This window comes from Hyperolius riggenbachi, chromosome 4, assembly GCF_040937935.1.
Source record: "Hyperolius riggenbachi isolate aHypRig1 chromosome 4, aHypRig1.pri, whole genome shotgun sequence".
Taxonomy (NCBI): domain Eukaryota; kingdom Metazoa; phylum Chordata; class Amphibia; order Anura; family Hyperoliidae; genus Hyperolius; species Hyperolius riggenbachi.
In genome coordinates, this window is record NC_090649.1 from 254,623,854 (window position 1) to 254,637,797 (window position 13,944).

Consider the following 13,944-nt stretch of genomic DNA (forward strand, 5'->3'; position numbering starts at 1 on the left):
GAAAAACTTAATTGCATATGGGCCAATAACCCATATGCAATTCACTATTTCTCCTGAGTTTTCTCCTAGGCGGTATTTTTAAACTTGTGAATAAAATGCCTTTTAAGCCACCAGAAAGCAAGAACATACTCAAAATAATTTTGATAGTACTTATTCACCTACTTTTTGGTACTTTTTTTAGCTGAAAAGTGTGGTAAAATTATTTAACCTCCCTAGCGTTCTGGAAGAGCTAGGCTCATCCAGAGACGCCGGAGGCCACCGCTCAGGCCCTGCTGGTCCGATTTTAATAAACAAAATGTTAAAACACGCAGCAAGCACTTTGCTTGCTGCGTGTCCTACCCGCTCGCTGCTGCTCTGCCGCTACCCGACGCGAAAGAGGGCCCCCCCCCCCCCCCCCCGCAGACTCCGTGCGCAGCCTGGCCAATCGCCGCCAGGCTGCGCTTTGGGGTGGATCGGGAGTCCCTGTGAGTTCACAACGTCGATGACGTTGATGACATCATTCCGTTCGTCGCCATGGCGACAGGGAAGCCCTCAAGGAAATCCCGTTCAGAACGGGGTTTCCTGACGGGCATAGGCGCCGGCGGCGATCAGAGGGGTGGGAGGGATACGGCAGGGAGGGGGGTATCATGTAGCTAGCGCTAGGCTAGCTACTTGATTTAGAAAAAAATTAGGTATAAAAAACCATGCGCAGCCGTGCGGCTGCGCATAATCAAAACGCCCATCAGGTTAAAATTGAAGATGAAAAATTATCTCCTAGGAGAAAACTCAGGTGGAAAAAAAAATTACATATGGCCCAATGAGTCTAATTTAAAAACATCTTTATTTTTCACATGAACCAAGTGCACATGCAACGTGTTTCACGGGACAACCACAATTGTGGAGTATTTGTTTGTTTTTCCAAAATCTCCAGAGGTGCCAAGTCCAGAACCTTGTAAAACAAATAACAGATACTCCAACATTTTGCCTGAGGAATCAGGTTGTCCTGTGAAATGGAGTTTTTCTTATCTACTTGTAGTTTATTTTAATCTTTGCTTGCCCCCTCTGTGCCAATAGTCATTCCATTGCTGATTATCCACCCTTGGTGGAGGGGTGTTTACCCTGCTTTTTTCATGCCATTACAGAGAGAAACTTCTTAACCCAAGTGGGGTTGAGTTTATTCTCTGGTTGCCTTTGTGGTAACTGTTAACATTAACCTTAACCGTAACCTATTCCAGCAGAATATTGTCCATCAAATACAACTTACTACACTATACTGGGTTCTAGGTTTCACATTTTTGTCTTAAAATACCACGAAAATGTTTACTTTTGCAACATATTTCAGGATACAGATATTTGCTTTTAATTCCAACAGTGTTGCTAGATAAATTTGATATAACAAATATTATTCATTATTTACATTTTACAGACTCCAGTGCAATTAAAATAAACATATGAAAAATAAGTTCACCTCAAATTTATAATTTCATCAAACACTTACAGGCAAAGTCAGTTGCATCACATCAAGTGAAAATTATAAGAACAGCACTAAGAAGATCTTGGAGGAACTTGTTTCCTGTTAAAGTGTAACTGTCAGGCATAAAATCAAAAATCAATTCTTTATTTTTTTATCTGGTAAACAAGTAATAAGGATGCTAACAAGGCAATCCAAAAGTTAAAACTCACTCTTACTTTTCTTCTCCATAAAACATCATTCCCCAGTTTCCCTAGCTCTTATTTGGTACATTTGCCGCACAAAGTTGCAGGGTATGCTGGGTTTTCTTTTTTTCTTCTTTAGTTTCCCCTCAGACATAGCTAATGTAGCCTGATTGGCTGAAGCCTCTTTCCCTCTCTTTTTTCCCCTCCCATACCTCTGTTCCTCTATGATTGGCCAATATTTATCATGCTGAGGCAATGCACTTTCTACTGCAGAGCTGGTTGGGAGTGTCTGAAGACTGGGAGGAGGGCAGGAAATGATAAACAGACAGAGTAAGGGAGGAAAAGATGTCAGGATTGGCTTCAAGATACAGTCAAAATGAAAAATCCTTAGAAGGATTTTCTCTTTTTTGCTATAGAAAAATCACTAAAATCAAAATGTGACCAGTGCAATACATATGTTATGTAAGTAGAGCAAGTATTTACTGTATCTACTACTACTATATACGTGTTGTTTTTCTGAGATAGCATGGCTGGCAGCTCCTCTTTAAACCTCAGCCATTTTGCTTGATTTGCCCCTTGCTGTTGAGGAGTGTGGTATCACTATGCATAGACTGATAGGGCTTGATTCACTAAAGCGTGCTAACTGGTGAAAAGCCCATTATCACACCTAAACTCAGTTTAGGCGTGATCAAATAAAGTCGCGCGCAAAGTCCCGCGCGCAAAGTTAGTCCCGCGTGCAGCGCCCATTAAACCCTATGCGACGTTGCGCGCGCACTGGACTTTGCGCACGGGACTTTGCGCTCTAATTTATTCCTCAAAACGGTGCTAACCTACTTAGTGCAATGGTTATCATGCCCAAAAGTCTTTAGGCGTGCTAAGTAGGTTAGCACCGCTTTGTGAATCAAGCCAGAGAGTTCTTTGAGGCTACCAGAAAAAATGTCTAAGGGCTCGTTCACACCTAGGGCGTTTTCTGCCTTTTTTCAAGCACAGGCGATTTTCAAAATCGCCCACAAAACGCGTGTGCAATGAATCTCTATGAGAAGGTTCATATTAGGACGTTTTGTCCGCTTTGCTCGCCGCAAAGTGGTGTCTGTACCATTTTTGGGGCGATTTTGGTTTAATGGAAGGTATAGGAAGAGCACTAAAGGCTCACAAAATTGCTTTGTGCAGCGATTGCATTTGCGGTTTTAAGAATAAATACATTGTATTTATTATTTTCCGGGCCAAAGAGTTCACTTCCTGACTTGCTTTAGGGAGTGAATTAAAAAAATCACTCTGCAAAAGCGCTGTAGAAAAGTGCTTTTAAAAAACACAGTGCGCAGGCAAGCGCCAGGAGGCGCTAAAAAAAAATTGCGTACAAAATTGCAAAACGCTTGCGTTCGCGATTGCGATTTTAGATATGAACAAGGCCTAAGTCTGGGAAGGGATTTATCATATTGCCAAACAACTTAACACCTACATTCCATGGTCTGGAACACCATGTAAAAGTCAAGATTTCAAAATAACTTCCAGCAAAAGCAGAATGCAAAGAACCCTATAATATCAACACGAGATCTACTAATTGCTGCCATCACTGTTGGTGTTAGAGTGTATGCGTTTGCAATTAGAAAGCAGCTGGAAAAATTAGTTCTACATGGGGTAGCACAAAGAGGAAAACTTTGCTACACAGCAAGAACATCAGGGCAAGACTAAAGTTTCCTTACGACTATTTTGGCTATGGCAGACACTTCTGTAACAATGTGCACTGGACGGGTGAGGCAAACATACAGTTACTAATCCAAGCAGTGAAAATCGTATGATCTGGGGTGGCATTGCAACATCAGACTGAGATGCCCACCATCATATATTACAATTCTTCTTTGTACCAGAGGGTGCTGGAGAATGAGGGGAGACCATGGCGCTGATTCAATAAACATTTCTCTGGAGTTTTCATGAGCTATTTCCAAACCTTACAAAAAAAATGCCTTTTCAGCTGCCATAAAGCAAAAAAACAAAACAAAAATAAATTGTCCCAAATTCACTTCAGTTGACATTACCTTTCTTACTTCAGTGCTGCACCTGATCCAGCTGTGGTAAATAGACGTTTGTGTGTTATGAGATACTGCACTTTGCACAAATTGTATGTTTGAAAGCATACACCATGACTTGAAAAAAATAGTGTTTTAGTAATTAAGTAACTTCTCTGCTTTGAGTTAAAATGCTACATATATTGAGGAGAAAGTATTCCCTTCAATAAAGATCTATTGCAAGGATTAACAGTAGATGTTATTTTCAGCTTTTTTACCTTGTGTTTCCATACATACAGTATTTACAGTTAGTGTTTCTAGCAGTGTTAAAGCCTCTTTCCAATTATCTGATTAGTCCAGGTGTTTAAACTGAGTAACAGGGCTCTGTGCAGCTAACTACTCATAAATGAGAAGTGCAGTTTGAGCTTACTGTGAGTTATGGAAATTCATAACTAACTCCAAATTAAAATGGAAAGACAATACTTAAAATATTAAAAAAAAACAAAAAACGGGTGTATCACGTTTATAACAATTTTTAGCAAACGTGTAATTTCACTCTCTCATTAGCACTACAGTACATATTGACTGTTCACCTACAGTTGTGATGTAGTGGTTATATAAGATAACTCTAGAAACAGTGCCTTGTATACAGAAATCATTTTCCATCCTTCAGTTTTACTAGATCAAAGTAAGCATTCCACTGGTCTGCAGTTCCCTCCATTTAGTCAGTGCTGGGATCACAGGACATTACTGGATATCTTTTAAACTCCAATGGAAAAAGCTACAGGCTAAAGAGAACAAAATGGTATGTACTCAAATATTTAAACCAGAGTATGCTTTAAAATTGGATTGCCATAATCATGTGGCAAAGTTCTAATAGTCATATGTTTCATCCAACAGCACTATGAGCAGAATTAGAGGAAATATGACAAGCAACTCTGAGCCATTTTAACATACATCCTGTGCTGTGATATAGTGCAACTGTCCCATAGCTAGCTTCCAGACTTTATTGCCGCTTTGCTGGTGTCTTCACACTGGAACTCTTGGGGTACCGTTAGGAGTGCTTCTGTTCTTTCGCATTTGATTTAAGTGTTTTCGAGACCTTAATACTTTCACTCTCACCTCAAATACTTCTTGAATAGCTTTACGAAAGCAATGGAAATTGTAATCTATCAAACCTGTAAATAAGGAATAGAAATGTTTTTTACATGTTATAACTAAAGCATTGCAGGGTCTTTACAAAACAGAATAAACAGAAAAGAAAACATCATACATATAGTTTACCACAACAGTCCGATAAAGTTCAATCCTTTTCCTGCAAATGGCACGCTCTGTAGCATAAGCCACGTTGTTGTCAGTTACTCATCAAGGCCCACACGTCATATGCAAAGAAAGAAAGAAACACATATAGTGTATTACTGCGATATAGATTGTAACTCCAACACCACGTGTGACACTCGCCGTCACCTCAAACCAATCGCACCAGTGCCAGGGACACCCCCTGGCGGAGCTACGGCACTCGTGACTGGCAAGGAAGTAGGAAGTGTGAGGAGGGACGCGAGCGTGAGAATTGGATCCGAGACGGCATCTTGCAGGGCAGTCACCCGGGGACTTGACCTGTATTGATATGCCTTTGATTCTTCTACGCTTGTGAGTGTAAACATCCCCCTTTTTCGCACATTAAAACGTTGGTTTTACACTATTGTGGCGTTTTTAAAGTTTTAGAGTCCTTTGGATTAAGTTGAACTGGCGGCAGACTGCGCTCTCTGACCCCCTAAGCCATCATTCCTACCTCCGGATATTTGGGAGGCCTCTAGGGTGAGTGCGGGCACATAGGGGGGTGTCCCTGGCACTGGTGCGATTGGTTTGAGGTGACGGCGAGTGTCACACGTGGTGTTGGAGTTACAATCTATATCGCAGTAATACACTATATGTGTTTCTTTCTTTCTTTGCATATGACGTGTGGGCCTTGATGAGTGACTGACAACAACGTGGCTTATGCTACAGAGCATGCCATTTGCAGGAAAAGGATTGAACTTTATCGGACTGTTGTGGTAAACTATATGTATGGTGTCATTACGCCTTGGCCTTTGAGCGCGTTCTCCCTTTATAGAATTTTAAACATTGTCTACACTACAATTTGGGAACGCGATCCACGTTTGCAAAAGTTTATGATTATCCTGAGCGCAATTTTATAGATATATTTTGAGAAAAGAAAACATACATGAGGTTTGTAAAGCTCTAAATGTACAGACGCAACTCACCTTTGTTTGTGTTAGGGGTCTCTGTTCAATTTTTAATAGAACTGTACATCTCCAAGCCTATCTAAGACACTAAATGTAACCGCTGAAAATGTAACAACATGTCATGTGCTCAGTAATGTTAACCTTAGGGTAAAGCAGCATAAAATGCATCCTTGCTTACCAGCAGATTACAGATTCTGCAAGATCCAGCAAGTCCTCATTCATAATAAGACCTGACTAGAATACAAGTGCTTGGCACTCCACCCCATGTGACCATACATACTGTTTATATTGAAACTAATGTCTAATCTATTAAAAGTTGGTGTTGATAATTGAATCTCAGGCACCTACATTCAGATATAAGTGCCCCATTAATCCAATAGATGACACTTGGCTTCTGTAAAGCTTAGCACCAGTGTCCAAACAAAGCAATAGAGAAGGTAGAGAATGGAAGTTGAGTATTGGCTAGGTTTAGTAGTTAGGGTTAAAAAAGATTTTAGGAGGGTTAGTATTAGGTTAGGTGCAGGTTAGATTCAATACTTAGGGTTAGAACGTTAGGGTCAGGTGTTGTGAAACACTGTAGGCTAAGAGTGGACGTTTAGGTTAGGTGTCAGGGGTAGACATTAGCATGGAAATCATGTTAAGGGATTTACCCAGGGTACCTCTTTTGTGTGAACATCTTTTCACAGCCTATCAACCATGAAACTCAGTAGCAAAAATACAGAAAGTCTGCCTTACTTAGAACTTACCTTTGCCATGTGAATGAAAGGTCCGGTCAGATGATGTAGCACTGTCATCAAGAAAGCAGTAAGAAAAGGACTTCCTATTACATAATCCTTGACATGATCACATTTTTTTAAAGGGAAAGACCACTTCTGTTGAGAAAACTCAGGACTTTAATTTAGTCTATATAGATTAAGATTAATGGTGAATATTATTTTTGTTTGATTACTTTGTGTTTATGTGCATATAAAACACAGTAATTTCACTTCTAACAAACACTGGTGAGAGCAGTGTCAGGAGCCTTATAGTTGCAGTCTCATGAGTCTCATGGTTGCAGTGCTTTGAATAGAGTCCTGTTGCCAAGGTTGCAAAAATGAGCAGTTTGAGCTTAGTGTCATTTCTGGAAATTCTTACCTAGCTACTGACTGAATGATTCATTTCTAACTAAAATTGTACTGCAGATAGATTTGTGAAGGACAGAACTACAATTATTTCAAAGGTTTACTAAAAGTGAAATCTCTAATTAAAAGTATTTAGTTCAGATTCAATCAAATATTTTTTTAATTAACAAATAAATGTATTAGAGACTTTTTCAGATTGTGTTGTAATAATATTTTGTGAAATAATGATGTTAATGGTAATTTTTGACATTCAGAGCGAGTTCTAACAGCTAACTATGAATGAAACACCAGGGCTATATTCTCTTGAGCATGAAATCAGCTTGGTTGATACTGTGAGTCCCTTCAATCATGATTATCAGACACAAAGCATCATAAAGCTGATAGCTAGTAAATGTAGATTATCCTTTCTATAGCACAAATTGTTCAAAAGGATACAGGCATCTGTGTGCCTCTTTAGAATTATATAAAACAACATTTTAGTTCCAGATTCTGGTTCAGAGATTCTAATGGCTCACATGTAATGCTTTGATCTGGCTTAGTTTACAGAATGTGCTGCCATGAAATGCAGATTATGTGCACTCCAAGTGCTTTCATCTGTTTCCACTGTCCTTTTTACAGCATTTATCATTTATAGAGGCATATAGTATCCAATTTTAAATTATTACATTGGTGTTTTTCAGCCATACATCATATCAAACAAATTGTTCTCTCTCTTTGAGTACATTTTGTTTTGTTCTATTAATTCTGTAAAAAACTGTATTTACGTTTTAGAGGAAATTATTATTGAAAAAAGGCAGATGGTTATGCAGTGTTGTGAACGCTTGTTTGCCTAATTCCTGATTTATTACATTCCTCTGCTTTTGCTACTTCTGAACAATTCATTGTTTCTGGTCACCAAAAAAATGTTGGTATAATTAAAAAGACAACTAGAGTGAACACATTACACCTTTTTAGAATACTTGTTTACTTGCTGATGGAAAAAGGTTCCCAACACTGATATCATACTCATAAGAAATAATTGCCCCCTAAATGTCAAGCCAAGCTTGGCCCAGTGATTTTTTTTTTTCAATTTTTTCAGGTCCCTGCTCCCCAGTTTATACAGCGGACTTTAACATTTCAAAAAGTAGGAAATCCATAGTATTGTGAGCTTCGACTCCCTAAATAAATACTTGAAGACAAAGGGTAGAGAGGTGCTCTTTAGCAGCAAAAGTGTTAAATAAACTTACTATGTTAACCCAAAGCAAGTGATTATAATAAATAAATAATATGTAGTTAAGCATTCAGGTTTTAAAACAGAAGTAATTGCCAACAGAGAACATAACTCAAGAGTTACACTTTTTTTATTTAGATTTATGGTATTACAGCATAAAATATAACAGAAAACACATGGGTCCATATGCAATTAACATTTTCTCCTAAGAGACTCCTCCATCTCCCTTCTTCCACCACCGGGTGGTACTGCAATGCTGACACCATCCCCTGGGTTACGATCACATGGCATATCATGCGATCGGAACTCAGAAGAGGATATCGGCATTGCAGTTCCGCGAGTGGAGGAGAGGAGAAGCCGATCCAGCTGCCCGGTACAGGTAAATATGACAGCTCCACGTGCCGCTTTGCAGACCCTACCAGGCTAGAGATGGCAGCAGAAAGTAAACGACCGTGCAGTGCACATACAGCTTTGTTATATGTGGCTGCTAAAGGGTTAATTGATATGCCACTTTTATAATTTGTTAGTTACAACATTTGTGGAGAGTTATGAAATTCATTTTATAGAATTCACCACATGAGCATGTCAACTTCTGACTTAACCTCCCTGGCGGTAAGCCCGACCTACGCTCAGGCTAGTCGCCGGAGAGGATCACATGGCCGCCGGATGATTTTTAAAAAAAATGTTTATTATATGGTCAAGCTAGCACTTCTCTAGCTAACCATGCCCTCCTAGTCCCTCCGCTCTCCCCTGATCCCCGCTGTTATACGTACAGCCAAGGGATCCCGCAATGGCGCAGCCTCCCAATCAGCTCCAGGCTTCGCTATGGGGAGGATCGGGACTGCGCATGACGTCATGACGTCAATTCCGATCGTGGCCATAGCAACGAGTGAAGCTGATTGCTGAAGCTGCGGCTCTCGCGGGATCGTGGAGGGGTATATATTGCCAGCAGCGATCGGGGGGATGAGAGAGGTGCGGCGGGGCTTGGCAGGCATAGTTAGCTAGCGAAGTGCTAGCTAAAACATTTAAATCACATTTATTTTAAAAAATCCTCCCGAGGACGCAGCCTCTGAAACTGCGTACCGCCAGGGAGGTCTGACTTAAACAGTACACAGAGGTTTCATTTTCAGTGGCACTCAAAATAAGTGGTATGAATAAGGCCTAATTATCAAGTGTTAAGAATAGACATCCCCCTTGTACAGATAAGCCATTATCCCTCTTATTAATTTTGGAAGACATCTGAAAAGCAGAAAAATAAACAAAAAAACTAAAAACATAAAATTACCTTTTCTTTCAAAACTTTCTTCTCTGACGAAACACACAAGGGCTAGGAATTTTGTAACTTCTTTGAGATACAACACCGTGGTGTTGTTTAGTTTTATAATTGCTAATGATTCTTTGTCATATGGGGTCCCTGCTCCTTTCAACCTGTAATAATAAAAAAAAACTGGAACATGAAAGGGTAGAATGTAATAATAGCCCCTATTAAAAATGGTGCCCCATTCACATCAATTAAATTATTTTCTCTATTGGCTCTGAGCATATAAAAAGGGCGCCGCATAAATATAAAACAACTATAAAGTTTGTAAAAGGGTGCAGCGAAAATATAAAACAACTATTTTGCTTGTTATCTTTAACTTTCATTTCCATACCAAATTTATCAATTACATTAACCTATTGTAACAACAGCAATTACTCACCTCGCCCTTAGTCCAGCTGCGACTCCTCAATGGCGGGAGGCACAACGCAGCAGGCTTCTGAGTTTGACATCCCCTGCTCTCTAGGCTTGCGTGTGCCATCTCCTGATGTCCTGTAGTGAAGGACGTGGCCATAGCGCTGTCACAAGAGTCAGGGTATCTAAACCCTGAACTCTCACTAGTCCAGCGCTGTTGCATTGCTTCACAGCCATGGCATGCTCCCATGCCATTTCTACCGGTTGACAGTTCCCTGCCTACCTTGCCTGCCTGTTAGTCAGTTAGTAAGACCCTTGCCTGCCTGTTCCTTGTCTGTACCAGCCTGTCTTGTCAGTCCTGCTTGTCACATCTGTTTAGTTACTTCATTCTTGTCACACCAGTCCTGTCACTTGTTTATCTGTCTCTTATCAGTCTGAACCTGTCACTGCCCATCTGCCCTGTCCACCAGTGTGGGTCCCTGGCCCAGTACTCCGGTACTTATCCAGCAAGTTCCCGTTCAGCCTGTTTTGTTCAGCCTGTCCCACCCTGCCTGCCTGTCCTGTCTGTCCTGTCTGTCTATCAATACTATCCACTCTATCCAGTCTGTCCTGTCTAGTCCTTTTCATCCATTCTGTCCCATCCCATCTGCACTATCCTATGCAGTTAGTTTGTCCAGTTTCGCTAATCTGGCCTTTCTTATCAGCATGGTACCCCTTCTGTTCTTCTCACCACTGGTGGACTTGTCCTGGGGTCATGACCTGGCGAGTACCAGGCAGCAAAGTAGTCCTCCACCCATTAGGGGTTATAGCCCATCATCCCTTTCAGGGTGTGCTGGTGAATACCCATGCTCGCTTAGACTCTACACCCTGGCACTGCCCATATTCCTAACCAGTGACAAGATCAATAGAACCCCTGATACCCATTTCTAACAAATAATTGTTTCTAAAACTGTATCATTGTTTCTAAAACTGTTTCCTATGCTTTCTCCGAAAAAAAATCTTTTTGTTTCAATTTTTTGCAATACAACGAGCAGCTTCTCACCTATATTACAAATAATCATTTTTCAACAAACGTATACATAAAAAAGTTTACTTAAAGGACTTACGAGCCCAAACAGCTAAAAAAAGATAAGTACCTTATTCAGTTTTAAATGCACGGAGGACGCCGTCCGCGCCCTCCGCACAGTAGCGTGGATCGAGGGGGGAGGCCCTAGAGCTGCGCAGCCGCACTAACACGTATGCGGACTGCGCAGCCGCGGCCGGCTCCGGCGGACATCTTAGGAGAGGAAGGGGAGCCCGACCCCATCCGTGGGGTCGGGAGCGGCACGGGGGGCGATCAGACTGCGGGGACCCGGCGGAACTGCACAGAGGGCGCGGATGGCGTCCTCCGTGCATTTAAAACTGAATAAGGTACTTATCTTTTTTTAGCTTTTTGGGCTCGTAAGTCCTTTAACGTTGGGACTCCTCAATCATCATTTTATTTGTTCTATGTTAAAACCATAAACAATCATATACTAATTTATATTACAGAAAACAAAATGGGAATTAAGTTTAGGCGCCCTCTGGCGGGGGGGGGTTAAGGTTAGGTACCACCAGGGGTTAAGCACCACCTGGGAGTTAAGATAAGGCACCATCTGGGGGGGGATCTAGGGTTAGGCACAACCGGGGGGAGGGGTTAAGTTAGGCACCACCAGGGAGGGTCTTAGGGTTAGCCAACACCTGCGGTATTGGGGTTAGCCACAACTGGGGAGGGGTTAAGGTTACGCACCAACAGGGGAGGGGCCTGTATGAGAGTAGGGAGAGGTTAGGTTATAGTAAAATATTGGTAAGTATTGAAGATATTTTACTATTCTGAAGGAAGTAGTACAATATTGGTAAATTAAACGATATTTTATCACTTTTACTGGTGCTTCTACTAAACATAAAAATAGAGGTTTCAGTGGGGAATAGTAGAATATAAGTATTTTAAATAATATTTTAAGGCATATTCTGGTGCCTATTTTACTAAACGATAACTTCAATATCGTTTATATATGGCGCCAAAACCTTTATTAAATGTACACCATGAAAGCAGTGCTGCAAAGCTATCAAACAAACACGGAAGAACAATACTGTATTATTTTTCCATCTCAGTTTACTCTGCAGGCATACTGAAAACATTTGTCACATATCTTTACATTCTTCACTATAATTATCGTGTATGAAATCTATTTACAGACATACCCATAGATGCATGAAATATCAATTACTACGTCGATCATGTCACAGCACAACTCGTAGGTCTGCATATCCACAGGAGAACTGTCTGTAGCTATATAGATTTTACTGACAACATCAAAAAGGAATGCTTTCTCTATCCCAGAATTCTGAATGAAGAAATAAGAAATAAATAAAACATATCATTAGAATTTGATTTTTTATTGACACAGTATGCATTTCAGGAAGTTAGATTTTTCCTATATTCTAGCAATATTTGACGTATTGCTTTTGGGTAGATTTTGGCAAAGCAGTGCTTGGGAGCACAAGCACATTATGAACATATGTCATTAGCAGGCACCTGTCATGAAAACTTTATTGGCCGTCTGTGGATTATCATCTACAGGAGGAAGGACTGGACATTGGATGGTGACTGGACATGCGCAGAAGGCCCCTACTGACGCCACTTAGGCAGTTACCAGGGCTGATTGCGGCTGAATGGAGGCACGTGGGAGGACAGCGAGGGACTCAGCTGTTTCTTATAGGGCAGGAGGGATCCCCAGGTAAGTATCAAATCTTTCTTTTATAACGTCTCTGGTTTCCTTCAAGGTTAGATGTCATGAAGTGGTTAACATTACGAAGAGAGAGATTAGCTTTATAAAGGGATTCATTAAGTGTTAACATGAGGAAAGGTTAAAATAAAGGGGGTGGTTAGTGTTTTCCCGGAAGTGGCTGATATAGAGTTAGTGTGGGATAGACATTTTGGGAGGGCATTAATTCATAATGTATGAAGGACATATACTATCTGTGTTATTAAAATTGCTTATAATACACTCCGCAAATGTCTCTTAGACTGTAGGGGAGATACCTTATCTACATTTTCTATATGCCTATCGTATGTAAATAAGTGATGTAGTTCATGCATTTGTTCTTATAACTTGGTTTTATCGTATGCTCTTAAATTGTTTGTCTTTTCGAAAATGTTACTGTGGCTCTCTAAATATCTGTTTATGGTCTATTGAATGGCATTGCTATTGTTGTATTGGTTGAAGTGTTTGTTTAATAAAACTTGTTTGATTAAAAAAATGGGGGGGGGTGGGGGTTCCCAGTAATTATAGGCCAATATCCCTACTTAATACAGATTTTGAGATATATTCCAAGGTGATTGCAAATCGTTTAGCCCCCTTAATTCTTTAATTGATCCATACAGACCAAGTGGGACTTGTACAGGGAAGAACAACAAGTGATGCCACAAGGAAAGTTTTAGCTCTTTTGCATGAGATTGAGGTTGGTCGAACACCTTCTCTGTTTGTCTCTTTTGACGCAGAGAAGGTGTTCGACAGAGTGAATTGGGAGTACATATCATGTGTTTTGGAAAAGTTTGGATGTTCTGGCTATCTACATAGAGCAATACTTGCATTGTACACACAATCTTCAGCCTTGGTCATGTCATCAGGTACCATATCCAAAACATTTAACATCACTAATGGGACAAGACAGGGGTGTCCACTTTCCCCATTTATTTTTATTTTAACTCTAGAACCCCTGGCACAAAAAATTAGGTACAACAATCAAATAAAATGTATTAGACTTGGAGATTCTGAAACCAAGCTTGGATTATATGCTGACGACATCTTATTGTATTTAAAGAACCCCCAAGTATCCCTGCCACAATTAAAATAGAATTAAGTAATATTTCCAAAATTTCATATTATAAATTAAATGAAACTAAAACTGTTATATTGCCATGTAGTTTAGACTCAGAAACAATACAAACATTAAAAGACTCTTCCCCTTACTCCTGGTCCAATAAGTCCATTAACCACTTTGTCCTCCTTGACGTATAAAAACGTCAAGG

At 40.4% G+C, this 13,944-nt stretch overlaps 1 protein-coding gene across 4 annotated transcripts in view; it reads right to left on the reverse strand.

Moving 5' to 3' along the window:
• Positions 1 to 1,315: 1,315 nt before the first annotated feature.
• RRAGD (Ras related GTP binding D) overlaps positions 1,316 to 13,944 on the reverse strand; it is an 83,804-nt gene continuing 71,175 nt past the window's right edge. For 3 of the 4 annotated variants that reach the window (XM_068231142.1, XM_068231141.1, XM_068231144.1), the window contains exons 5-7: positions 12,114 to 12,256; positions 9,504 to 9,646; positions 1,316 to 4,819 (exon numbers count right to left, since the gene is read on the reverse strand). In XM_068231142.1, the coding sequence (XP_068087243.1) occupies positions 4,671 to 4,819; positions 9,504 to 9,646; positions 12,114 to 12,256 (435 nt within the window). In that variant the 3' untranslated portion in view covers positions 1,316 to 4,670. Of the gene's footprint in view, positions 4,820 to 6,633; positions 6,675 to 9,503; positions 9,647 to 12,113; positions 12,257 to 13,944 lie in introns of all 4 variants that reach the window. The other variant, XM_068231143.1, reaches the window with a different exon arrangement.